The following is a 27,811-nucleotide window of genomic DNA, read 5'->3' as shown; positions in this document are numbered from 1 at the left end:
TTCAAGCATGGGAAAGGTTTGAGCCATAGGACAAAATACCACCCAAGCAGCTCATACAGTTTGTGAGTTGAGGAAAGGGAGCAGGGAAAATTAAAAAGAAATCCACTGTTCATGAGATTGAAAGAACCTTAGAAAAGTGGTATCAAATTCAAATAGAAATGGAGGACAGTATGCTATACATAGGGATCCTTGGGGGCAACAAATTGACAGTCTGAAAATGTAATATTATCTATGTTTTATTACTTTTTTATTTTGTTAAATATTTCCCAATTAGATTTTAATCTGGTTTGGGCAGCATTTGGAACTGTTTGATACCTCTCTGCATTAGAGGTTATTTAGTCCAGAAGTTCTTAACCTTTCTTCTTTCTTTTCTTTTCTTTTCTTTTTTTTTTTGTCAAGGATTCCTTTAGCAATCTGTTGAAGCCAATGAACCCCTTCTCAAAATAATGTTCTAAGAGCCTAAGATCAAATACATAGGCTAACAAAGGAAATCAAAAGTTAATAAAAATAAACACGTAGTTATCTTTTCTTATACAAATGTATAGATTCTTTCCATGGACTTCAGGTTAAGAACTCCTGGTTTTTTCAGATGAGGAGAGTCCTGTTGTTGTTCAGTCATTTGAGTCATGCCTGACTCTTCTTGATCACATTTGGGACTTTCTTGGGGCAAAGATACTGAAGTGGTTTGCCATTTTCTTCTCCAGCTCACTTTTACAGATGAGGAAATTGAGGCAAACAAGGTTAAAGGACTTGGTGGGTCACATAGCTAGTGTCTGAGGCCAGATTTGAACTCAGGTCTTCCTGACTCCAGGCCCAGCACTCTATCCACTGCACCACCTAGCTGTCCACTGAGGCAAGGGCTAAAGAGATTAAATTACTTGCCCAAGGTCATACAGGTTGCAAAATGGAGTCAGAATTTAACCCAAGGTCCTCTGACAGCCCATCTAGATTCTGTTATACTACTTAACACTGCCTGTTTCCTAGCAGTCTGGGTTTTTGTGGGAAGTTTTAGAGCAAATAAAGGATAAGAAGGTCCTTTTTGAAATTTCTTTCTAGGGCAAGGAGGAAGAATTTATAACTATTCCAGTCTTAAGTAATCAATATTTCAATTATATTAAAAATTAACCATGATTGTAGATTTATATATATGAATAGGGCACCAATGACCCACTGTCAGTAACTGATGCCTTTGAATTACTCTTCCAATAGTGATGATACTATATGGAGTTTCTTTCCCAGAACCACTGGCAACTAAGAATGTGAACTGGTAAAAACAGCTATCTGAACTTAGAGATATATAAATCTTTAACAATGGAATGAGTTTTGGGGTATTTTTATCCCTGAAGCAAATTGGCTCATATAGGAATGAAAACTAGAAAATTGATCTTGATAACAATGTGCCCTCTCTGACTAAGCTACAAGGAAGTAAAATATAGAATTGGATGAACAGTCAGTCAACAAGCATTTATTAAGCACTTACTATGAGGGCAGCTAGGTGGTGCAATGGATAAAGCACTGGCCCTGAATTCAGGAGGACCTGGGTTCAAATCCAGCCTCAGACACTCAACACTAGCTGTGTGAACCTGGGCAAGTCACTTAACCTTCATTGCCCCATTTTAAAAAAAAAGTTCTTACTATGTACTAAGAACTAAGGATAAGATGAAAGTCAAAATATGATCCCTGCCCTTTAGGAAGTTACATTCTTGAGATACATTATGGGGGGAAATTGTACATACAAGATACTATAGTATAAATGGAAGGCAACCTTAGACACAACATGCTGTCTGTGGAAGGGACTGAGAAAAGGCTTCAGGAGGTAGAATTTAAGAAGGTAGGATTTAAACTGAGTCCTAAAGGAAGACAGAGAAGGCAGGAGGTGAAAATGAGAAGAGAGAGCATTCCAGGCATGGGGAACAGCCAGTGAAAAGGGATGACTATGGGACATCCAGTATGAAGAACTCCAGTGTCGCTGAATTGTAAAGTACATGGAAAGAAGTAATGTGTAAGAAGTTTGGAAAGACAGGAAAGGCTCAGGTTCTGAAAGGCCTAGACAACTTTTTAATTTAATCCTGGGGGGAATAGGGTTCTACTAAAGTTTATTGAGAAGGGAAATGGCAGAGTTAGACCTATGCTTAAGGGAAAATATTTTATCATCAAAGTAAAAGATATGAGGAGACAAGGTCCAGAGACCAAACTAGGACAATATTCCCAGGCATCAGGATATGAGTGACTGTATGAAAATTGTGGCCATGTGAGTAGAGAGAAGGGAATATACACAAGAGATGTTGTGAGGGAAGAAACAACAGGACTTGACAACAGATTGGATATGTGAAGCGAGTGAGTGCAAGAGAGGAATAGAGAATGACAATGAGATTGTTGAGTCTAGGTGACTAGGAAAATGGTGCTGGCCTCCACAGCAATAGGGAAATTTTGAAGAGGTGTGGGTTTAGGAAGAAAAGATAATGAGGTTTAGAAATGTCAAGTTTAAGATGTCTACATGACAACCAGTTTGTGATATCCAAAAGGTGCTGCAAGACTGAAGCTCAGGAGAGAGATTAGGGTTGGATATATAGGTCTGGAAATCAGCTACATAATTGAATCCTTTTAAACTGATGAGATCTCCAAGCATGGTAGTGTGAAGAGAAAAGAGCAGAAGGCCCAGAACAGAACCTTGGGAGACACCAACAGTTAGTGGGTGTGATCTGTGTAAAAATCCAGTAAGGGAGACTGAGAAGTGGTCAAATAGGTAAGAGAAAAACCAAGAGAGAACAATGCCACAATGGCACTTCCCAATCGTGGGTGAGGCACCCTGATTATTCCTGAAAACAATGGTCTGGATCCATAGCTTTTTCCCTCTCATTACTTCTAACAAGAGACTATCTGGGAGAAGATAGTAATGATGTCAAAGACTACATAAATATCAAAACATATGAAGACTGAGAAAAATCCATTAGATTTGGCAAATTTTTTGTGCCTTCTATTTATATCGAACTCCCCAGGGCATACACCCTCATCCAATCTTAATGTAGGGATTTATTATCCTCTTAGAAACCACATTGACTCCAAATTCCAGTCAGAGATATGCTTCTCCCACATTTTTAGCGCATAAAAGAACAATAGAGAGAGAAGGAGGTACTCACAGAAACTTCATTTGAGACCTGGAGGTACCATTTCAAGAGGACATCCTTTGTATCCCACCATTATCCATATGACCATAAAGAATACTCACATGCTTTAGGGATCCCATATCCACTGAGCATGATTTACAGTAGGTTTGATTTCCCTATCACCCACATTTCTGGCTATTACAGTCTGTGAATAGATAGAAGAAGTTACAAAAACTTATAAATCAAATTTAGATATCTGACAAATCAATCAGCTTAACAGGTCCATCTGTGAACCACTAATTTTGTAGTCACTGCATCTCAACCAGAGCTACCAGAATTAACCTACCAGTGGTATATATGGAATGCCAACAATCAGAAACAATTCCCATAGTCAAGGAAGGGTCAATCACAGACAGGCTTCTTACAGTACCTGCCAACTCTCCCCTTAACCAATGGTGACTTTAGACTTGTCATGGCCATACCCTGAACCAGCAACACAATGCCATCTCAGAGTAAGATCCTTGTAAATGGAGATTGTTTCATATGTTGTCTTTATGTATCAAACAGTACAGTGCTTGAAGCATATTAGGTACTTAATAAATCCTCATTGATTGAGTGATTGACTGATTGATAATAAACATGCTGACCACAATGGTTCACTTCCTCCATATGTTAAACTTTGCAGCTATAGCCGAACCTCCCTGCTAATTCCTTCCAGAGTCCAAGGCCAGACTAACATCCAATTCTCCATGCTTTGTTGTTATTATTGAGTCATTTCAGTCATGGCTAACTCTTCATGACCCCATTTGGGGTTTTCTTGGCAAAGATACTAGAGTGGTTTGTCATTTCCTTCTCCAGCTCATTTTACAGATGAGAAAAGTGAGGCAAATAGGCTTAAGAGACTTGTCCAGGATCACATAGCTTTTCTGAGGCCATATTTGAATTCTGGAAGATGAATCTTCCTGACTCCAGGCCCAGCACTCTATGCACTGTACCACCTGGCTCCCCTGTGACAACTCACTGCCCTTCTTCTCCATGCTACCTCTCAAGAACAGGAGAAAGGCAGAAGACAAAGTTCAAGGTCTGAGGAAGAAGCTCATTATTGATAGGAAATAAGTAATGGCTTCACAAAGGTGTTCATATTTGAATTGTTTTTTGTTTTGTTGTTGTTGTTTTTTGTGGGACAGTGGGGGGCAAGTGACTTGCCCAAGGCCACACAGCTAGTGAGTGTCAAGTGTCTGAGGCCGGATTTGAACTCAGGTACTCCTGAATCCAGGGCCGGTGCTTTATCCACTGCACCACCTAGCTGCCCCCTGAATTGGCTTTTAAAGTATGTATGGATGTTTAGGAGGTGAAAAGAGAGGAGCAAGACATACCAGGGAGGAAAGAACAATATGAACAAGGGAATGAAAGCAGAAGGAATGTTTCAAAAGGACAAAACTTGGTTGTTTGCCTTAAATACAGAGTGCATGTAAGATAGAACTAGACAGATAGAGTGACTCTGGACAAGTAATTTAACCTCTCAGCCTCAGTTTCCTTAATTATAAAATGTAGTTAACAATAGCATTTATGTCACTGGGTTATTATGGGGATACAAGGAGATAATGTCTTTCATAAACCTTAAATTTGTTATATAAATGTTAGTTGTGATTATTAATGGATCTATGATCTGTTGCCACTCTAAAACCCTTCTTAAGTTTAAAAATAAATCAGTAGCCACACTCAAACAGCTTATTATCTGATAGGGGAAATTATACATGTATACAAGTAGTTAAAAAACAAGACGCAACATGATTAGAATAATAAGGAAAGTACAAAGTAAGTGACATGGGAATCCTGGCTTCTTAGGGTTTAGCTCTAGGGCCACCTCCTAAAAAAACTTATCTTGATTTCCATAAATCGTTCATGCTTTCTCCTTCTTTATTTAGTCATATATATACTTAGCTGTTTACATGTTGCCTGCCCTAAGAAAATCCTAAATTTTTTCAGAGCAGCAACATGTTTTTCTTTGTACGTCTTTTTTTTTTTTTTTTTGGCAGGCAATGGGGGTTAAGTGACTTGCCTAGGGTCACACAGCTAGTAAGTGTCAAGTGTCTGAGGCCAGATTTGAACTCAGGTCCTCCTGAACCACTGCACCATCTAGCTGCCCCTTTTCTTTGTACTTCTGAATTTGTTTTGTTTTGTTATGTTTTGTGGGGCAATGAGTGTTAAGTGACTTGCCCAGAGTCACACAGCTAGTAAGTGTCAAGTGTCTGAGACCAGATTTGAACTCAGGTACTCCTGAATCCAGGGCCAGTGCTTTAACCACTGCACCATCTAGCTGCCCCTTTTCTTTGTACTTCTGAATTTGTTTTGTTTTGTTATGTTTTGTGGGGCAATGAGTGTTAAGTGACTTGCCCAGAGTCACACAGCTAGTAAGTGTCAAGTGTCTGAGGCCGGATTTGAATTTAGGTCCTCCTGAATCCAGGGCAGGTGCTTTTAATCCACTGTGCCACCCTGACCCTTCTTTGTACTTCTAATACCATCACAGTGCCTTGAATATAGTAGGCTGTTTAACAATGCTTGCTAAATTGGATTGGATACAATTATAGATGTTATATGTCCAATAATGTGGAGGACTAGCATTTTCCTAGTCCTCCCTTACTCTCAAAAACTTCCCTAGAAAGGGAATTATGCACCAGAGGAATAAGAATTACAATTGTCTCCTTAGGCCAAGACACCAAGATGCCTAACAAGGTAACATGCTTATAAATTAACAGCAGAGAATGTAAATCCCTAATCGACTCTACTCAAAAGCATCCCCACTACTCCCCAAGGTTCACAACCGACCTCACTGATTGTGCTCTGAGGTCCACTTTGGAATTTCCCTGATGCTGCTGCAAGACTCTTTTGAAACATCATGTTCTTGCTTCATTCCTTCATTCTGTCTCAACATCAGATCTTAGCTCTTCCTACACACTTTTGGAAGAGGGAGAGATTTAGGAAGACAGGACATGCTTTGTCTGGAATAACAGCACTTACCCAGAGAACTAAAGAACAGAGGGAACTAGATGATGGTGTCAGCGTGTATGTGTGTGGAGTTGTACAAGGAAAGAGCACTGCCACCTGATTAGGGCCAATTGAATTCCAACAGAAGTCACTTAAAATAATGACTGAGGCCAGTAAAAAGTGAACTGAGGGGTGGCAGAGGGTAAGATAGCCTTAAGGTACAGCCTCTAGAGCATGTGTCATCAAAGGGAAAGGAGTCAAAAAAATGATAAATAGAGGAATATGAGGGGGAAAGGTTAAAACACCAAAAATCTCAGAAGGAAAAAAAAAACTCAGTTAAAAACCTGGAACACAAACACAAAAAGATAGGCTGAGGGGCAGCTAGATGGTGCAGTGGATAGAGCACCGGCCCTGGAGTCAGGAGTACCTGAGTTCAAATTCGGCCTCAGACATTTGACACTTACTAGCTGTGTGACCCTGGGCAAGTCACTTAACCCCAATTGCCTCTCAAAAACAAAAAAACAAAACAAAAAAACAAACAAAAAGACAGTCAGAGATTATTTTCCAGATTAAAGGGGGCCTTACTGGGCTGCAAGCAGAGTCCAACCCCATATCACACTGACACAGACCCTAGACACGCTGTGCAACAGGAACTTACCCCTGAGCATCCAAATCAGCTATAGCACCAGCATCTTCTGGAACTAAGCTGGCTGGCAGGGGGGAAATACAGGGATGTCTTCAGCACCTAAGGAGGAATTCAGGTATTCCACCCTAGCAGGGAACCAGGAAGAAATCCTGAGCAGCAGGAGGCACAGGTGGGGGAGGGGCACAGGCTCATCAATGCTAAGAACCACAGCACCATAGTTCTACTGGCTGGTTAATTAGCAAGTTGGCTTGAGGTTATCTTAGGACCAGAGAACAGGCCAGGCAAGAAAAAACCCTGCCCTCCCTCAAACTGAAACACCTGGGACCCTCTGAAGCTTGGGACAGTGTAGCTTGGAAGTAGGGCCCCACTGTAAGAGGGAGTTAAAAGTCAAATAAAAGACAGCAAGATGAGCAAGCAAAGAAAATTGAGAATTGTCAAAAGTTTCTTTAGCGGCAAGGAAGATCAAGGTGCACTCTCACAAGAGGATAGTAACCTCAGGGCCCCTACATCCAAAGCTTCTAAGAAAAATATGAATTGGTCTTAGGCCATGGAAGCTTTCAAAAGGGACTTTGAAGAGAAAGTAAGAGAGATAGAAGTAGAAGGAAGATTTAGAGAGGTGGAGGAAAGAATGGAAAGAGAAACGAGAGCAATGCAGGAGAGTCATGAGAAAAAAGTCAACAGCTTGAAAAGCCAAATGGAAAAGGAGATAAAAAAGCTCTCAGAAGAAAATAATTGCCTAAGAATTAGGATTGAACAAATGGAAGCTAGTGACTTTATGAGAAAAACCAGGAGCACAAACATAAATCAACAGGGAAGATATTAAAATGAAAGGGAAAATGGCTACCAAGACATCTAAGTCACTACAATTATCTCTAAATGAATATTGTAAGACAAAAGAAATTGAACTAAAACCTAATGAAACAATACCCTGTGGATATCCAACATAGTATGGTACCACACAAAGCTGGTCCAAGGAAAAATCACAATCTTGAAAGAATTTAAATGTTAAAAATGGCATAATTATGGCCTGCACAACAAAAATAATTAGAAGAATCAAAAAATGTGAATCTATAGTAGTGAGTCCAAAGAGGTGAGAAAAAAGAACAATTGGGATTGGCATATAATTATAATTAATTATATGGACATAATATTATAAATCTAAATTAATCAAAATGTATAGGATAAAGGTCATGGTGGAATACCATAGTTGAATTTTCTGTTTAAGGGTTAGGTGAAAATATTTGTATTTGTATTAGCATTTATTGAAATACTTTCTAAAATGTATTGATTAACTTTGCTGATTCAGTAAATCAAGTGCCCTGAGAATTCTTTTTATTTCTACCATCATTACACTAATTCAGGTCCTTATCACCTCTCACATGTACTATTGCAATAGCCTCCTAAATTGTCTTCCTGCCTGAAGAAGATGGCATTTGATCTTGTCCTCCGAGCATAGTATTCAGAGATAGGCATGATAATATTCCAGGCAAAGAGAATCACATAAGCAAAGGCAGAGAAGTAAAGAAACTCAGAGGAGTGTTTAGCAATTAACTAACAGTCCAGCTTAGCTGAAATACAAGGAACTTGTAAAAGAGTAATGATACAATGGCTAGGAAGGTAAGCTGTGGGCAGATCATGTGGAGCCTTGAACTTGACAGGTGAATTTCATTCCATAAGCAATAAGTATAATCCCTTCAAGGATTTTGAGAAGAGTGGTATGATCAGACCTGTGTCATCAGGAAATTAATCTTGCAGCTTTGTTAGATGGTTTAAAAGAGGGAGAGACTTAAGTCAGGAAGATAAGTTAGTAGGCTATTGTAGTGATCCAGGTGAGAGGTGATAAATGCTTGAACTGGGGTTGTGGCTGTGGGAATGAAAAGAAGGAGGTGAATTTGAGAGATTTTGCAGGGGGAGAATCAATTACATTTTGTGACAAAGTGAATATGGAGAGTGAGGAAGATGAAAAAAAAATCAAAGATGCTTCTGAGATTGGAGCCTGGTTGGATAGAGGTACAATGAAAAGAAATGGGGAGTCAGGAAGAAGAGGAACTAGGTGGGTTTGGGGGGGGGGAGGGGGAGGATGGAATGAGTGCAACCTCTGGAGTCAGAGGACCTGAATTCAGAGCCTCCTGCTTCTGTCACTTACTGCCTACCTGACCTCTAGCAAGTCACTTAAACTTAACTAGATCTCAGTTCCTCATCTGTAAAACCAAAGGGTTTGATTAAATGGTGTTAATATGAATATATGGATCACCTGGATTTGATGGAGGTACCTTACTATCTAACTATGATTTTTTTTTTTGGTGGGGCTATGGGGGTTAATTGACTTGCCCAGGGTCACACAGCTAGTAAGTGTCAAGTGTCTGAAGCCGGATTTGAACTCAGGTACTCCTGAATGCAGGGCTGGTGCTTTATCCACTGCGGCACCTAGCTGCGCTGGTACCTTACTATCCAAATGGATTTTATGAGACCCTGGAAAATGCCCTTTCACTAAAGCTTCAGGCTGAACCCAGACGGCTATCAGATAAGTCCCTATTTACTAACTTCTCTCCCCAAGAGAGTAAACAAATCAAAATGCTCCCCCCCTTTTTTTTTGCAGGGCAATGAGGGTTAAGTGACTTGCCCAGGGTCACACAGCTAGTAAGTGTCAAGTGTCTGAGGCCACGTTTGAACTCAGGTCCTCCTGACTCCAGGGTCAGTGCTCTATCCACTCCGCCACCTAGCTGCCCGGAAAATGCCCCTCTTGACTAAACTTCAACTAAGGCGGGGGGGGGGGGGGGGACTAATGAGTCCCCATTCACTATCTTCTTTCCCCCAAAGAGTAAATAGAGCAAATATCTAGACATCCTTGTCCTTAGTACACCCTTCCTGTGTCTTTAAGCTGTCTGTTACAGTATTCGCTTTAGGTTAATTTGTTTCATGATAATAAAACCGACATCACCCTGTAACCAGTGAGCAAGAAACCTTAAAAAGTCTTAGAAAGAAGGGGAACTTTGACCTTCTCTCTTAGGAGGGACATCCTTCTTCTTGGGACAAAATATTAAATTGATATTATGTTTTTTTCTGTCTGTCTCTGATCTGATGTAAAGAATTAATTGTTATTTGAGGTTTTTATGCCTTGGCGCGCACTGGCCTGGGGCTCAGCAAACCACACGATGCTCTACCCACTGGTGGTAGTCATTGCCAGGGCTCTGGCACCTCACGTCATCACCACTCGCCGAAGCCTACATGGGCCTGGCAAAATTATGATGAATGGAAGCCTAGTGAGGGCAGTCATGTGACTGTCAGAGCGGCCATCCCATTGCCTGGGACTGTGTGGGGATGTTTCTAGGTTTGGGGGAGGAGAATTGGGCATTCCAGGTGGAAGCTGGAAAGCGACAGGCATTCTGCTGCGTATTTTCAGCTGATTCCTGGGGTGTTTTTTCAGGTATTATAATTTCCCCTTTCCCCATTTTATTTCCTTTCCCTTGATCCTACTGATCCTATTTGTGTTTTTTAAAGTTCATTCTTGTTAAAATAAATCTTGTTCTGTTTTGAGGAAGGCTGCCAATCTCCTTCCTTGCCCCAATATTGCGGTGAGCCGCTTAGCTAGCACTCCCCAATTAAAAATTGGTCTCCACACTGTTTCGTACAAGGACAGGTATGTTCTCTGATCTGGTTTTGTAGGAGATATTATAACTTCTCTGATCTGTTTTATTAATTCTGTAGGAGAGATTAAATATTATTTCTCTGATCTGTTGTAGGAGACAGGCAGATGTAAAAACTATATTTTAATATTCAACAGTGGCTGTAAAGGTCCCTTCTAGCTATAGATCTACAATAAGTCTAATTTGGGGCATGTTGAATCTGAGATGGGAAGATTTTCAGGTAGAAATATCAAGCCCAGCAGCTGAAAATATGAGGAATCAAGCCCCCAAAAGAGGCTATTCTTTCTACTAATGCCAGCCAAAAACTCTTCTTTCCATATCTCATTTCATGTGAGTAAATGAAGTCTTCTATTATTACTGTTCTATCTACTTAGGGGAGATAAAGAAGCTACCTATAATTCACAGGGTAGGCTCATTTTTGAAGTTGGTACAGATGTCCTCCACAGAGGGAATCCTGACTATAATTCTTCAGGTTTCTCTCCTTTGCTGGTTCCTTACTTTCAGTTCTTGAAGAAAATGCAAGTAACTGAACCTGGAATTCCTTCAATTTCTCTGGACCTCTGTTTTTACAAAAGTTTTACCCTTTTTTTTCTTCCAGAATGTGAAGCTGTTGGTTGTAATAATAGTAATGCTAGGTCAGAATAAATCATTTGCTGGAAAGATTGGCAGATAAATATGGGGGTGATAAGATGATAGTGATTTTTACTAGGGACAGAACGTGAAGGTTGAAGCAAGATTTCAGGCAGCAGTTACAGCTCCTGCCCTAGGGAGTAGCTTTCTGATGTAAGTTCAAAGCTCAAGTGGCTGATTTTATGCCCATAACATCTAACCCCCTATTTCTACTTCTCTTAAACTACTCTTTTTAAAAAAAAAATTAGGGGAAACTCTACAGAGGCATGATTATAGGCTTAGTAATCATGTTCCTCTGTGAAATGTGTGAGAAAATCTAGATATTTTATATTTTATAATCAATGACAAGGAAATCTAGAAGCCTATTACTTAGAATAGCACCCAATGGAGACAATGTAGCCTGGTGGATAGAATGTCAACCCTAAGTCAGGAAGACTTGGGTTAGCATCTTCTTCTGACACATGCTAGCCATGTAACCATAAGTAAGTCACAACTTCTCAGTGAGTGCTCCAAGCCATTCTGCATGTGGGAGCAAGTTTCCACACCAGGAGTTCCCTTTAGCAAATGGAATTCTGAGTCCAAGTGCCACCAGTGCGCGCGCGCGCGCGCTGTTTAGAAATGACAAAAATGCCTATCCTTTTATTCATGGAAGGAAGACTGAATGAATTGCTGCTAAATCCATTGTATGTTCTTTTTTTTGTTACACATCCTGGCCTGACCTGATGCCCCAAACTACACCCCCACATCCTCCTGCCCAGGCAGTCATAAATTGTATATCCCTCAAGAAACCTGGAATCTTGGTTCACAGAAAATCATGTCTGGCAAATTTATTCACTGTTTCCTAGAATAGGGAATAGAGGAGGGGAAAGTAGGAAGAATAAGAGGGAGAAAGAACTATCTTTACTTCCTAAGGAAGAAAGAGAAGGATCTTCCCATGGTTTGGATGACTTAGATATAATCATATAAACTTAGTGTCCAAAAAGCGATCTAGTCTCAACTGGAGCATTCCAGACATCATTACATGGTTTAAAAACCTCTTTAATGTCTCACCCAAGGGATTTTGAGTAATCCTCTTTCCCGGGATGGCCTTAAGCAGAGGGGAGCTGGTGACCACGTACCTACATAGTATGATATCAAGAGAACCCAGAAGACCTACCACCACCACCAAATATCTGAAATCTCATGATTAGCATTTCATTGCATTAGCTTAAGACCTGTGGATTGTTTGGGGTTTTTTCTTAATGAAATTATCCAAATAAAACAATGTAAATGGAATTTATAAACAAAGAATTTATAAACACTGAAGGCTGTGAAATTATAATGACAAAGAAATTTCATCCTGGAAAAGAATGAATGAATGAATGAATAAATGAATGAATGAATGAAAGAAAAACATTTACTGTTTTAAGAACTTACTATGTTACAAGCACTATGTTAAGTGTTGAGGACACAAAAACAAGATAGTAAGACACTACTTGCACCCAAGGAGCTTACATTCTAACATGGAAAGACAACACATATCACTAGAGTTTCTAGTAGAAGAGGATGAGGAAGCTGGAGCTCTAGGCAGCATAGCAATGAGAAGGTCAGAAAGTACCCCGGAGACTAGCACTAAACAAGGTGAAAGCTCACCAATCAAAATGCAGTCATAGGTAAAGGAGTTAAGAAGAATTGAAAAATACCCTTCCTTTTCTTTGCAGAGGCAAAGAACTATGGGTATGGAATATTGTCTATATTGTCAGATTCATTTGATTTATTGGTTAGTTTTATTAAACTGCTCTTTGTCTATTTTTTATATTCCTTGTTACAAAGAGTGGTTCACTGGGTAGGGTAAGGGATATATTCAGAAATAAAAATAAAATAAAAGTAAAAAATAAAAGTTATCTGGGTATATATGTGTGTATATGCATACACACATATAAATATAGATATTCATTCAAAAAGAGACTTTGGGAGAAGTAACATTTTCCTCTATTGCTGATGTGAATAAGTTTATCAGATCCTGTACTGAGACAGTTGGTTTTTTGTTTTGTTTTGTTTTGTTTTTTCAGAGAAGACGGAAAGAACCAAGGAGTACTGGATGCTGAATGAGTGAAAGGATGATACCCAAATGAGAAGATGACACATAATTAGGAGACTGGAGGAGGTGCTGGAAGGCTTCTTGGAGCTGCTTCCTAATTATTTCTGTCATGTGGAATGCTCTCAACAAACAACTAGAAAGAAAGGTCCATAATGTGATGGGGGCACCAAGGCACAATTTTAACACAACAGAACAGCCCATCCATCAGGACTGGTTGGAAACCCCATGATCCATTATCTCCCTAGGTTATTGCATATCCCTAATGCAGCCATCATCTCGGGTTGTATTTCCCCATTAGACTCAGTTCCTGCTAGCATGACTCTGTGAACCATTTTGTTAACAAGGGGGACACAATAAGCAATATAGATAAGAGGGATATAAGCCTGTCTCTGCTCTTAGAAAATGTTCTGAGGCATATATGGAGGGTCAGTAACATTAGCTCTGTATATGAAGACCATCATCATGAATATAATCACTACATCATCATTACCTATTCAAATGACAATGATTCAAACTGTATGCCCATAGAAAGATGCAAGATCTCATTGATCCGGGTGGCATTAGCCAGAGATATGTGGAACCAAGGTGGAAATGAAAATCTAAGGCAGATTTGTTCAGGGCTTGAAAATGTAAAAATAAAATTTCCAAACCCCAAGAAAAGCAGAAAAGGTAATGTGGTATCAAGAAAAATGAGAGAAATGATTATTTCTCTCACATTAACAACCAATTATTAATAGAGATGAAGATTTTTCCTTTCTATTTCTTCATTCAATGTTTAGCCTCTCAAGGAGATTTCTGACCTTGCTCCAAAATCTACTTATATAGATGGAATTCTTACCCCACCCAACTAGAAAACTTTACAAAGAGAATCAAATCTAGGTTAATTCTGGCCCCTTGTGTTCTGTTCAGACAGGCTTGGATTGGGTGCCCCACCCCCAGATCACTTTGTCTAGATTGATTGAAGCTAGGGGGTGATCTGGGTAAAAAGGACTAAGAGTGACATAATCAAAGTTATATTTCCCAATTCCTCATTAGAATAGGTCCACTTCTCATAATATTCCTTCTCTCATTAATTGTTAACCAGTAAGAGTTTATTTCCACCTATCAGAAACACCTGTTTTTCCAAGGGTATATAAGGGTGATCAGCTTCCATGATTCACTTTAGTTTATGAAAGAGAGTCAAATGACCATTTTATTCATTATAGGCTAGTCATAATTAATAAAATTATTAATTATCCAGAAACTATGTCTCTTGAACTTTTTAAAGTCACAAAATATATCCAATATATTCAGTGTGAGGCCTTGGACAGATCCAAAGACATTTTTACTCTCCGGGCCCCAATTCTTTCATCTGAAAAAATGAAAGGGTTAGATGTATTAGATGAGAAAAATAATTAACATAAAGGCATTTATTAAGTGTTTACTATGTGCTATAAGCACTGGAGATAATTTTTTTTTAATTAAAACAGCCCCTACTCTCAAGGATCTCTCATTCAAATATGGGGAGAATATATTATTTCCAAGTTCCCTTCCAGTTCTAATATTCAATGATTATACTATGAGTGAAGTTCAATTTGATTTGATCTGAAGAGTGGTTTTTTTAAAGGATTAATTGATTCTGGAACCAGTTCATTCATCCCTACTTCCAAGGTCCATAAAAATGGAAATATTTTGTTTGAGCTGCCTGAAGTCTGGACTCATCTAAACTTCACCCTGGAATGCAAACATTTTTTTGACTTTTATTTGCCACACTTTACAGTGCATTACCTCATTTGATAGCAATTTACATCACTATGTAAACAAGCACCTTCTGACATGATGCAGAGAATGTGCTATAAAGAGGAAGAAAAAAATAAAAACAGAACATTATTTGTGTTTCTGAACTCTTGGACTCTGTCTTGATGACACAAAGCAGGCGACCAGGCTGAAAGAATTCAACACAGTTCCTTGCCAAAAACTCCAGTACCCCCAACGTTGACTAAAATGCAGACTTCCAAATCCCAATGAAAACTCTGGGGTTTTTTCCGGTATCTTTTAGATAAGCTTACGTTTCTTAGAGATACAAAGATTGAAGGGCGAGTGCACTGCTTCCTTTACTTGCACCGGGATGAGGATGTTGCAAGATGCCCTTTTAGAGATTTTGAAATCTTGAGACTTAGCTTGGCTTATCCTATAGGTCTCTGTCAGGACCACTCAGCCCATTAGCTCATAAATGTGCCTCTGAGACCTCTGTAAGGGGACTGGGCAATATCAAAGACCCTTGTTGAGAGACTTACTTTCCCAAGTGCTGAACTGAAGGCTTAGGGAGATTGGATTATAGTGACTTTTGTCAGAACAAATAAAAATAAAATCTCAGTGGCCTGATCAATTTGAGGGAAATTCTTGAACAATATATCATTCCCCTTCAATTGAGCCCTGACTGTAAAAAGTTTCATTATTGGCAAATAAATCAAGTAGGTTCTTCAAAGCAACAAATGTAAGATATATATTTGCATCCTCTCTACTTACTGGAAAACATTTTTCCATGTAAATATCCTGGTAATAAAAAGAAGAATACAAAAACAGGCGAGCAAACAAAAATCCAATAAATCTAAAACAAATAGAGGAATACCTTGACTCTATTAGGTAACCTATACCTAACAACAAGATGTTGGTTAGAGTTAATTTCCCTTTTTTAATATTTTTCTATCAGCAAAAATGTGCTTTCTCTTTCTCCCCTCCTCAAATTGAGAAGCTAAGAAAAACAAAACTCCTGTTACAAACTTACACAGTCAAGAAAAACAAATTTTCACATTGACCCTATCTGCCCCCACCACCACCAAAAAAAAAAAAAAAGTGTAAGGTATCTCTGAGCTACCTTGCATTTTCTTCAGTTTTTTAGGTCATTCGACTTTGTTTTAGTATTTCTCATTGGCTTATGGAATCATTCACTTCTTTTCAGTGTATTCTCATTTTCAGGTAGTTTGTTGCTTGGGCAAGGTTTCATACCCTTGTGACAACCTGCTAATTCCTGCTAAACCTGCTAAAATTAATTTCCAATTTTTCCCATATCTCATATGTTTTCCAATTTTTTCTTCTAGCAGTCTCATCTCATTGACAAAACAAGTTTAACCTTTTTTTTAAACTCTTGTTTTATCTCTTCCAGGAATTCTAGTTGAATTTGTACCCAAACTATGTTTTTATTTGAAGCAACATAGATGTTTCTGAGTCTCTTAGTATGGCTTTTGTTATGGCATTCATTTTTTATTATTATTTTCTCATTTTCCCAGGATACTTTCTGACTATGAACTTGTTCAGACAGGGCTCTGCACACTTCTGCAGGTCCTGGATGGGCTAATCTTGCTGCTGCTTTCTTGGGATATTGAGTGTTGTGTAATTCCAGGATCTCAGGAATGGCTTGTGTGAGGGATCTGCAAGCTTTCAGGGCTCCCGGTGTGGTCTGACCCAAGGAAAAGTTTAATTGCTGCGCACCATAGTTTGAGCTCTCTAAGTTCCTTACTTGGGTTTGGATCTGAGCAATACGCCTATGGGCTTGCCCCATTTAAAGTCCCAAGATATTGTTGCTCGACTCAGCCAATATCAGTCAGCTGGAAAGTTCTGCTGGTTCAGTGCCAGAACTATAAGCTTCCCTTTGGTCTGGGATTCCTGCCCCAATTATTCCCCCACAGGAATCAGATTCTCCTGGAAGCTAGAACTGAGATCCCTCTCCATTCCTAGGGTCAGAGCCACATAGATGCTGCTTGCTTTCCTTTGAATTTGCTTTTTGCTTGGTACATGGGAAAGGACCTGCCACCACTCCTCACCTTACAATGTCATCCTTAGTTGTAGATTCCCTCCTCAGTCTATCCTGGACCTGTGACCTAGAGCTAGGGAGTAAATGACAGAACTGCCAGCTGATAACTATTACTGCTCCCTATAGTTTAGTCTCCCAGTGTTAGATGTGGGAACTTTCTTGCTCCTAGTGCCAGAGCAAGAAGCCAGGGGTCTCACACATGTACACATACATACTTCCATGTGTGCACATGCATGTGCACACACACACGCACACACACACACTCAATTTCAGTGGCCCCCTATTACTTTCAAGATAAAATATAAAATCCTCTGTTTAGCATTCAAAACCCTTTATAACCCACCTCCACTTTCCAGTCTATACTAATTCTTCAATCCAGTCTTCAAACACTGGCCTTCTTGCTGTTCCTTGAGCAAGACACTCCATCTCCCAACCCTGTCCTCCATTCCTGGAATTCTCTCTCTCCTTCTTTCCACCTTCTGGTTTCCCTGTTAAAGTCCCTGTTAAAAATTCCCCTTCTACTGGAATCCTTTCCTCATCCATCTTAATCCTAATGACTTCTCTCTGTTGTTTATAGCCACTTTATTCCCCATGTAGATAATTGGTAGAGAATTGTTTGCTTGTTGTCTCCCCATTTAGACTTGAGCTCCTGGAGGGCAGGGAATGTCTTTTACCTTTCTTTGTATCCCAGTGCTTGAGCATAATGTTTCATGCATAGTTAAGAAGGTGTTTAAAAAATATCTAGTGATTGACTGACTGGTACACAGACTTTTCCTGTGCTGAAATGTTCCATGCAGGGCTCTTTTGGACAAACCCCACCCCAGTGTCTGCAGATTTCACTGTCTCACTATGCCAACATAGTCTGGAAAAAATGACTCATGGGGCAGCTAGGTGGTGCAGTGGATAAAGCACTGGCCCTGGATTCAGGAGTACCTGAGTTCAAATCTGGCCTCAGACAATTAAAACTTACTAGCTGTGTGACCCCGGGCAAGTCACTTAACCCCAATTACCTCACCAAAAAAAAAAAAAAAAAAGACTCCTGACTTTTTTTCTTGGACTTCCCAACCAGGATTTGATCTAGAACCTGCTCTTGATCTCTTTGGAGCAGTTAGGAATGGAGGGAAGTTCATAGTACTTCCTGTTACTCACCATCTTAGAGCTACCCCCACTCTCAGCTCCATTTCCAACCAGAGCTGTTTCAATGACTGCAAAATGCTTGTTAGGCTCAATGAGTACTTTCTTAAAATCAGGTTACTGTGTCCAATTTACATCACGTTCATGTTCAAAAATGGTTAGGAACCATATCTAAAAAGTTATCTTTAGATCTATCTAAGCATTGTTATCAAACCTATTTCCCAGTGTACCAACACCGTCAGGCAAAACTATTATTGCTTAGACATAACCCAGATTTACAGGAAAACCCCAACCCAGACACGGGACAGCTCTGCTTCACATAAGATCACTGGTAATACTGTAAGCCAAGGACAGAGCTGTCACTGAGCCAGAACCGAGTTATGCTATAAGCATAACCATGGACAAATGTTTGGGACAAGCCCTTCACGTGGCAGTAAAGAACATGGAGATCATGTGCTGTCACCTCATTAAACTACTGTTCTGTGATCAGCTCCATCTGTCTGTCACCATGGTGTTTCCTATCTGGGACACTTCATTTATAAGCTGTTGGGTTTGGGTTTTTTCCCCTTGAAATGTCTGAGCAGATTACACCTCACCTAGTGAATCTAAGACTCAGATCCATAGACCGTCCATGTGCAAATCTCTTCCAAATTAATTTATTGAATGTCATATTCTGATTAGCTATTAAACATGCACCATCAGACCATTAAAGATGAAGGGGGGTATTCATATCAGTATCAAACCATTTCGGTGAAAGTTTCTGTTTCTTTAAATAAGCATCATTCTACCAAGGGGAAAGGAATAGGATAATCATCAGGTCATAGAATTAAAGTTAGAAGGATCTTCTAAGGCCATCCAGCCCAAGGCCCTTATTTTACAGTAGGACCCCATATCTGGTCAGTTCTCATTGGCTTCTTATTATCAGATTTTATTTTACTTTTTTTTAAGAAACTAGACCTTAGCCAAATCCCAAGTGTCATTTTACCAGAGGCTGACTTTTAAAATTCTGTGAAATAGGGGGCAACTAGGTGGCACAGTGGATAAAGCACTGGCCCTGGATTCAGGAGGACCTCAGACACTTGACACTTACTAGCTGTGTGACCCTGAGCAAGTCACTTAACCCTGATTTTCCTTGCAAAAAACCCCCAAAATTCTGTGAAATCATTTTATAGGGATCATTCTGAAGGAGTAGTTAGCATCATTCAACCATCCTACCCCTGTCACCTAGAAATGAAGAAGCACACACAGATCTTATACTCAGTTTTGCTAGGTTCTAGACCCTCCTATTTTTCCTTCTAGACACTGTGCTTTTAGAAAATACACAAATTAGGGGGGCAGCTAGGTGACCCAGTGGATAGAGTACTGGCCCTGGATTCAGGAAGACCTGAGTTCAAATCCAGCCTCAGACACTTAACACTTACTAGCTGTGTGACCCTGGGCACATTTTTCATGGAAAAATGAAAGTCAACCAAAAGGAAAATTGGTGATCACAGGGAATTGTGAGATCCCTCCCCAACCTTCACGTCCCCCATTCTCCACCTCCCTGGATGTCTCTGAACAAAAAATGGATGATTCATTCCTCCTTCCTTCCTTCCTTCCTTCCTTCCTTCCTTCCTTCCTTCCTTCCTTCCTTCCTTCCTTCCTTCCTCCCTTCCTTCCTTCCTTTCTTTCTCCAGTGGAACCTTCCCTGTGAAAGTAATCTCTCCTTCCTAAATCTTCCTAGAACCCTGTCCTGATTCTTATTTTATCTTGCATTGGACATATTTTTTACTCATTTTATCCCCCTTATTATATTAAACCTCCTTGAGGTCCAGGAATATGTCATTTTTCATTTTTATATCCCCAGTGCTCTGAACATAGTAGGTGCTTAATAAATATTTGCCTGATTTAATGAAATAGAATCAAATTGATTCAATGATACCTTATGCCAATGCAAAATTTCAAACTACTAGGACTTACAACATCATATTGGTACCAGTGAAGCATAAAGGCTACCCTTCACTACATAACCAGACCAAACACACATCTCTTGGATGATGCCCTTTATGCCATTTTGTTATTTGGTTGTTTCAGTCGTATCTGACTCTTTGTGATACCATTTGGGAGTTTCTTGGCAAAGATACTAGACTAGTTTGCCATGTCCTTCTCCAGCTCATTTTACAGATGAAGACACTGAGGCAAACAGGGTTATATGACTTGCCCAGGCTCACACAGCTACTAAGTGTCTGATTTGAACCCAGAAAGATGTCTTTCTGACTCCAGGCTCTATCCACTATGCCATCTGGGTACCCATATGCCATTTATTCAACATAAAGTGTTGAAGGAAATGTGCTACTTCCTATTTATGCCCACCATAGCAACATTTACAGTAACAACAATAATAAAAACATATATTGCACTTTAAAGTTTGCAAAGCATATTAGATATATTATCTCATTTAAGCCTCACAGCAACTCTATGAAGCAAAGTACTTTAATTCTCATTTCATGAGGAAACTGAGTCACAGAGAAGTCAAATGATTCACTGATGGCCATACAGCAAATAAATATCAGAGGCAGAATTAGAACCCAGATATTCCTGACTAGGACTCCAGCATTAACACTAAGCTACACTCTACAATATGCCTCTCCATTTAACTTTAATTTGATTCTTTAAAGATTGTGGTATTCCATATTTTGCAATCAAATGTCATCATTGTAGGAATGTTAATGCTAAAAAAGATAGTTTTTTGTTTGTTTCAGGTGTGAGGTCATCAATTAAAATAGCAATAATTATAGTATTAGTATTTATATAATACCCAATATGTATCAAGCACTATGCTAAACACATTACAAATATTATCTTATCCTCACGATAATCCTGTGAGGTAGATTCTTTATCATCTCCATTTTACAGTTGAAGAAGTTGAAACAAACAGAGGCTAAGTGATTTGACCAAGATCACACAACTAGTAAATGCCTAAGGCTGGATTTAAACTCAGGTCTTTTTGACTCCATGCCCAGCACTTTATCTACTGCACCATCTAGCGGCCTATCATTATTGTTGCTATCATTATTATCATAATTATTATTATTATTATTATAGCTGTCTATCCACCATTCCATGCTACCTCTCAAGATACAATATAACCTACCCAAATGTATATTCCAATGAGCTACTACTTGAAATATTATACTGGACAATTCCCCAAATACAATCTGAACTTCTCTTTTCAAATCTGGGGCCAACTCTTTGTCCATCTGAAGAATCTATTCAAGACATATTGTAATGATAGATCAGTTCAGTGTTCTTTCTATTCAGTTACATATTTTATTCTAGACAATAAACATTCTTCATCCATTTAGATATTTTCTTATTTATTAGGCCAAGCTCATTTCCATCAATGAAAATTTCATTTAAGTTTAATGTCCTCTGGGTGGGAGGAAAGGAGCCCCTGGAAAATTTCACCAGTAGGATCAATGAGAGTTCTTAACCTAGAGTCCATAAACTCCATTTTTAAAGAAATATTTTGGGGGCAGCTAGGTGGTGCAGTGGATAAAGAACCAGTCCTGGATTCAGGAGGACCTGAGTTCAAATCTGGCCTCAGACACTTGACACTTACTAGCTGTGTGACCCTGGGCAAGTCACTTAATCCTCATTGCCCCAGCCAAAAAAAAAAAAAAAGAAATTTTTTGATAACTATACTTTAATATCATTAATTCTCTTTCTAATTATATTTATTTATTTTATGAATCTAAAAATATTATTCAGGGAAGGGGTCAATAGGCTTCACCAAACAGCCAAAAAGGCATGACACATACACACAAATAATGTAAAGAACCCTTATTCGATGTGGAATCACACTTCCGCTTGGATAAAATCCATAACAATGATAAGCATATGCTGCTATCCTTAATACCATACTTGTAATTAACAATCACAATATTCAATAAAAGTATCTCTGTTGTTACAAACATTGAGGAACCTTTCATTATTTTAATACATTCATGAGAGATACCTCATCAGATTACAACCTATAAGTCTAAATTTTTTCCCTTACTAAACAAGTGCTTTTTTATAGTCAATAAACAATAAGCACATCTTATATTCTCCCCACCCTTCAGTCAATTGGATCACTATGAAGAAGCCATCTATTAGATAATATTGTTGCCAAAGACTGTTCCTTTATTATATTTATAAAATATACCCTAGATACTTGTGTAGATCATTCTCAAAGATTTTGTAGAGAGGAGAAAATAGGCATATGGGTCAATACTTATTGATGTCCTCTCAATTGCCTTTTTTCAGTTGTAATAGCACCCATAATTTTCCCAATATTTTCATATCATCCTAGCCTTTCAGATTTCTCAACAATAGGCTCCTTCAATTCCTTTTAAATTGTGTTGTTTGCAGCATGGGCCTTCTCTTTTTATAATTGTCTTGTCTAGATACTCTTCCCAACATCTTTATTTTCATTAATGCCACTTCCTTTTCTTCAAGGACTAGGTTGAGACCATTAAGTGGTAGCTCCACTGGCACTGGTGAATGTGAACAATTAACTTTATTTCTCTGACTCTCAGTTTCCTTGCCTGTAAAATTTGCCCCCTTCATTCATTAGTGACTTCCTTCTGGAACCTCCATTTTGAATAGAGGCCCAGAAGGGCCTTTATTCCTCTCCCCTCCCCCCTAGCCCTGTTGTTGGCTTCTGTACCTCTAAGTCATGTCCTCATCTTGAAACTTCCCTCAGTACCTAGGGTCTCCTCACCCTAGAACATACAACTACCCTGGTGGCATCCTCAACATGAAATATCCATTTGTCCCATCTGTCTCTTTCTCCCATTGGTGGGTTTTTCATGAAGCCTCCATCTTGTGGCTCCCTTTATTCCCCTCTCAGAGCTTAGCACAGTGCCTGGCATAGAATAAGCAATTAACAAATGATTGATTCCTTCCTTCCTTCCTAGTAACAGCACCTAATCCACAGGGTTGTTGCAAGGTAGAAATGAGTAAATATATGTAATGCTCTTTGTGAACCTTACAATGATATATAAATGTTATTTATTTTCTAATAAGGGGAACCTGTGAACCTCTCTTCCACTTAGCTACAATGTCTTTATATCTCAAGATTTCATTTATATTATGAAAAATCAATATTAATATTATTTACTTTCTTCAATTGTAAGTCTCCCCTTTGTAACTGGACAAAAATATTGCACTTAGAGTACCAAGGATTATGGGGTCAAAAGCTACAATGGACAAGGCCCTCAAAAGTCATCTAGTCTAGTGATTCTAAAGCTTTTTTCTGTCATGGACCTGTGAGAAACAGGTGCAGATCACCTCAAAATAAGTTCTTTCAGAGGCAGTTTTCATAGAACAAAAAGCCTTTATCGCATTCTCATGAGAATGGGCACTCACAGAAACAAAAGCAGTAAGTGAATGCAAGTGCTAAAAGCAAGCACCTTATATTTATCCTATATCTTGCCACAATTAGTCCCTCCCTTGAGCCAGCATGGGTTCACAATCCTCCCGGAAGAGTTCTAGCTAAATCCTCCTTGATAGGTTACCCTTTCCATACACTTACACCTTCATGCGACACATGATCAAAAATGGGGTGGAGGGCAGCTAGATGGCGCAGCGGATAGAGCACCGGCCCTGGAGTCAGGAGTACCTGAGTTCAAATCCGGCCTCAGACACTTAACACTTACTAGCTGTGTGACCCTGGGCAAGTCACTTAACCCTAATTGCCTCAGTGAAAAAAAAAAAAACAATGGGGTGGAGATTTTAGACAGGGGAGGATAAATTAATATTACTAAGTATATTAAGCAAGCACAGTAGAGAATAGAGTTAACTTCTTACCTACTTTCTCTAGGACACCAGAGAGAGCCAGCTCAAACTGATATAAAAACATATATATATATGAAAAACTTACTTTTCTCCTCTTTGGTTTGATGTAATTCACTAGATAATATTGTCTACTGTTTAATATATATATATATATATATATATATAAAATCATACTTCCCTTGAGAAGATCTTCTCTTGTATCAAGTTATTCTGAGAAGATTCTACTATGTTCCACTATGTATCAAACCATCACCATTTGTCACAGACCCCTTGGCAGACTGGTGACTCCTATAGACTTCTTCTCAGAATATGTTTAAATACATAGAGTAAAATACATAGGATTATGAAAGAAACCAATTATATGAAAATACAGTTATCAAAATAATTTTAAAACTGAGTTCACAGACCCCAGGTTAAGAATCCCTGATCTACACCAAACCCTTCATTTTACAATGAAGAAGTTGAATACTAGAAATGTTAAGTGATTTCCCCAAGGTCACAAATAGAGGAAGCATCAAAGGCAAGATTTAAACCATTGTCTTCTGACTCCAATAATACAAGTTAATGTACATAGATGACATAAAAACTGTCATTCTTAGTAACACTTGCCCCTTTTCAGCCACTCTCTCTATGACAGCAGAAGGCAGCCACAGAAGGACTGAGGGTCATTTTGTATATGTTTCTGTTTTATGGCTTGCAATGAGCAAAGGATTGATAGAGCAATGGTCAGTCTGCTGCATACTGTTAAGGGCTAAAATTCTAGCTAAACTGTCTAAAATATCTAATGAGTGGTCGCCAATAAATTATAAGCTTTAGCAAGAGTTAGACTTTTAGTATTTATTAAGGAGAATAAGAATTTGGTAAAGAGAGAGAGAAAGGCCTACATTCATCTATCTATTAAAGGGAGAGCACATTTCTAGCCCCGCTCTCCACCAGTGTCCTCAGGAAAAAGAGTCAGACAGAGCGCTAGTCTCTTCCTTCTTCCTCCCACTACCCAACGTCACTTCCTGATGCCAAAGAAAAGACTCCTGGTCTTGCCCTCAAAGACCTTCGCTTCATGGGCGGAACTCTTCTACAGTAAGTCTCCAGCAGGTGGCGTCATTCCAATCGTTACAATACTCAGTCTTGAGATATCAGACTCAAGTCTGTCTCTAGGTAGCCTTTTCAACATGGCTGAACCAAACAGAGTGCAGTCCTTGAGAACTAGAGTCATGACATGACACAGTGAATAGAACTTTTGTGTGGGCTTTAAAATTCTCATCACCATTTATTAAAAGTGAAAGTCTATGACAACATTTTTCCTTTAAGAAATGACTTGAGGGTCATTTCTAACTGGCAGCACTGGCCTCTACCTGCTCTCAGAGAGAAGGAAGCCTGGGCTTCTCTCTGCTCAAGAGGAGTTGGGGGCGCCTAAAAACAGTGGCTGAAACTACCAAAAAGAACCAAAAAAGAGGAAGAAGCTACTCAAGTAGATATATCTGTTCGGTTGTTGAGATTGGGGATCGTGGATGAAGACCAATTAATTGAACAAGCCCTAGATCGGTTTATTAATTGTAACGAGCAGACATATGAAGAATTTTTGAACACTTTCACTCTTCTTTCTTTTTTTCTGGAACAAACATTCATTTTATTTTTTTTCCCAGTTACATATGAGGGAAGTTTTCAACAGTCATTTTCATAAGATTTAGAGTTCCAAATTTTTCTCCCTCCCTCCCTTTCCTCTCCCCTCCACAAGACAGCAACCAAGCTATATATGTACAATCCACAAGTGCTCTTTTTATCAGTTCTTTCTTTGGGGGTGAATAGTAAGCTTCATCATTAGTCCCTTGAGATTGTCTTGGATCATTGCATTGCTAAGAGTAATTAAGTCATTCACAATTGCTCATTGAACAATACTGCTGTCCCTATGCACAATGTCCTCCCAGCTCTGCTCACTTCACTATACATCGATGTTCATGTGTCTTTCCAGGTTTTTCTGGGATTATCCTGTTTGTCATTTCCTTTAGCACAGTACCATTCCACCACAATCATATAGCACAGCTTCTTCAGTCATTCCTCAACTGATGGACATTCCCTTGATTCTCAATTATTAGCCACCACAAAGAGTTGCAATAAATATTTTTTTTGTACAATTTCCCCCTTTTCTCTTTTTCATGATTACTATTGTTAACTGTTTCCATTCCATCCTATTCCCTTCCCCATCATATTTATTCTATTATCCATCTTCTTTCATCCTATCCCTCTTCAAAAGGGATTTGCTTCTGTCTGTCCCCTCCCCCAATCTGCCCTTCCTTCTTTTGCCCCTCTCTCTTTATCCCCTTCCCCTCCTATTTTCCTGCAGGGTTAGAGAGATTATTCCACCCACTTGAGTGTGTCTGTCATTCCCTCCTTGAGCCAATTCTGCTGAGATTGAGGTCTTGGAGCCAATTCTGATAAGTGTTAGGCTGCCTCAGCACCAGCGTAGACCCCTGTAGTCTCCCCTTTGCTAAGGACTCAGCCCTCTCACCAGACTGTGAGCTTAGTTCCAGACGACACTGGTGCTGCAGCTGATTCAGAGGCTTGGGGGTAAGTTTCTCCAGCACAACACAGATCCAGTCCCAGGAAGGCCTCACCAGAGAAGGAGGCCCCCCAGGCTAGACTCCTGTATCAGCACAGCAGCTCCCTTCTTCTGATCTTTCAAGCTGTTCTTGGTTAGAAGATGATTTCAGCACATTCTTCTGTGGGTTTTGCTGCTTCAGGCATTGTCCTTTGGCATTATTTGGATGTTTTTTGGAGCGATTGTGTCATGAGTTTGAGAGCTTACTGCCTTTCCTCCACCATCTTGGCTCCACCACTGAACAAATGATTTTTAAACCCTTTCTTAAAGCCCAGACATCACAGAAGTGTCTTTTTGTCCTGATTCTCAGGCTAAGAAGTGAAAGAACAACATATACAGATCTTTAGATTTTTTCTGAATCACTGACTTAACAAATGGGTTTTGCCCTTAAAGAAAGGTCTGTGGTCTTTGCTGAGCAGCTTACCTTTGTTACAAGCAGTCTGGGCACCAGCTGCTAGTTAAATGTATCTTGCCCTCCACTCATCTTTCAAAATATCATGAGGTAACTAAGAGCCAAACACCTGAAACAGAGGCTTCAGGAAACATTTTTGCCCACTCTAGTGTTTCCCTGTGGTCAGAATATCAGGAATGAGTACCTTTCTCTCCATCCTATACCACAACCTCAAGAGGAAGAGGAAATTGTCATCGATGAAGACCAGAAAATTGTAATTTCCATTCAAGGTAACCTAAATCAGGAAAAAAAAAGGTGAAGGTAGATAATTTCCTAGATTTGGAAGATTTTGACACGGATGAAGAAACTGACCATAAGTTGAACCCGGAGCTGCTGCTGCTGCTTCCAGGAAAGGTAGAAGAGGACTTATGTTCCTCTCTTTCAGGCTGTATTCCTTCTCTTGAGCATCATTCTCACCTGAAACCAAAGACCTGGTCAAAAGAACAACCCGAATTCAGGCACTTGAAGGAGATACCTGTGGATGAAGTTCAGATATTCTTACTTGATAAAGAATTTGACTATGACAGTGTGATGCTAACCCCCAAGTTCTGTAACTCAGCCAAGGAAGACTGAACCCTGATATGGAAACCAAAGAGCCAAATACCTGATTTGTAAGAGTTTTTTCTTGGGTTTTTTTCCTCTTGTTCTTATTAAGCAATGCTAGAACAAAAGACAAACCAATGTTTGCACCTTAAAAGAAAAGAAAGAAAAAAAAGAAATGATTGGGGTTGGTTTCAAAATGGTGTAGCATATATATATGTATGTGCTTCATATATCATATAAGTTCTGGATTTGAAAGTTGTGACTTAGGAAACATGTCAACAGCACATTGACAAATTGATGCAAAATGAAAAAAAAACCATTTCAAATGCTTTGGGCTTGAGTGTATAAGGAAACACATAATGTCTTCTTTATGTGC

The 27,811-nt window shown here is 39.3% G+C and overlaps 1 protein-coding gene across 1 annotated transcript in view; it reads left to right on the top strand.

Moving 5' to 3' along the window:
* The window catches only part of LOC122751164 (intraflagellar transport-associated protein-like), a 47,569-nt gene extending 20,104 nt beyond the window's left edge, over positions 1-27,465 (top strand). Inside the window, 4 exon segments of the mRNA XM_043998119.1 lie at positions 25,286-25,435; positions 26,919-26,994; positions 26,996-27,136; positions 27,139-27,465. Of these exon segments, the coding sequence (XP_043854054.1) occupies positions 25,286-25,435; positions 26,919-26,994; positions 26,996-27,136; positions 27,139-27,465 (694 nt within the window).
* Positions 27,466-27,811: the final 346 nt, after the last annotated feature.

The sequence above is a fragment of the Dromiciops gliroides genome, chromosome 1, assembly GCF_019393635.1.
Source record: "Dromiciops gliroides isolate mDroGli1 chromosome 1, mDroGli1.pri, whole genome shotgun sequence".
Classification (NCBI taxonomy): domain Eukaryota; kingdom Metazoa; phylum Chordata; class Mammalia; order Microbiotheria; family Microbiotheriidae; genus Dromiciops; species Dromiciops gliroides.
Note: the sequence above shows the minus strand (reverse complement) of the source record. Positions and strands in the feature narration are given on the sequence as shown.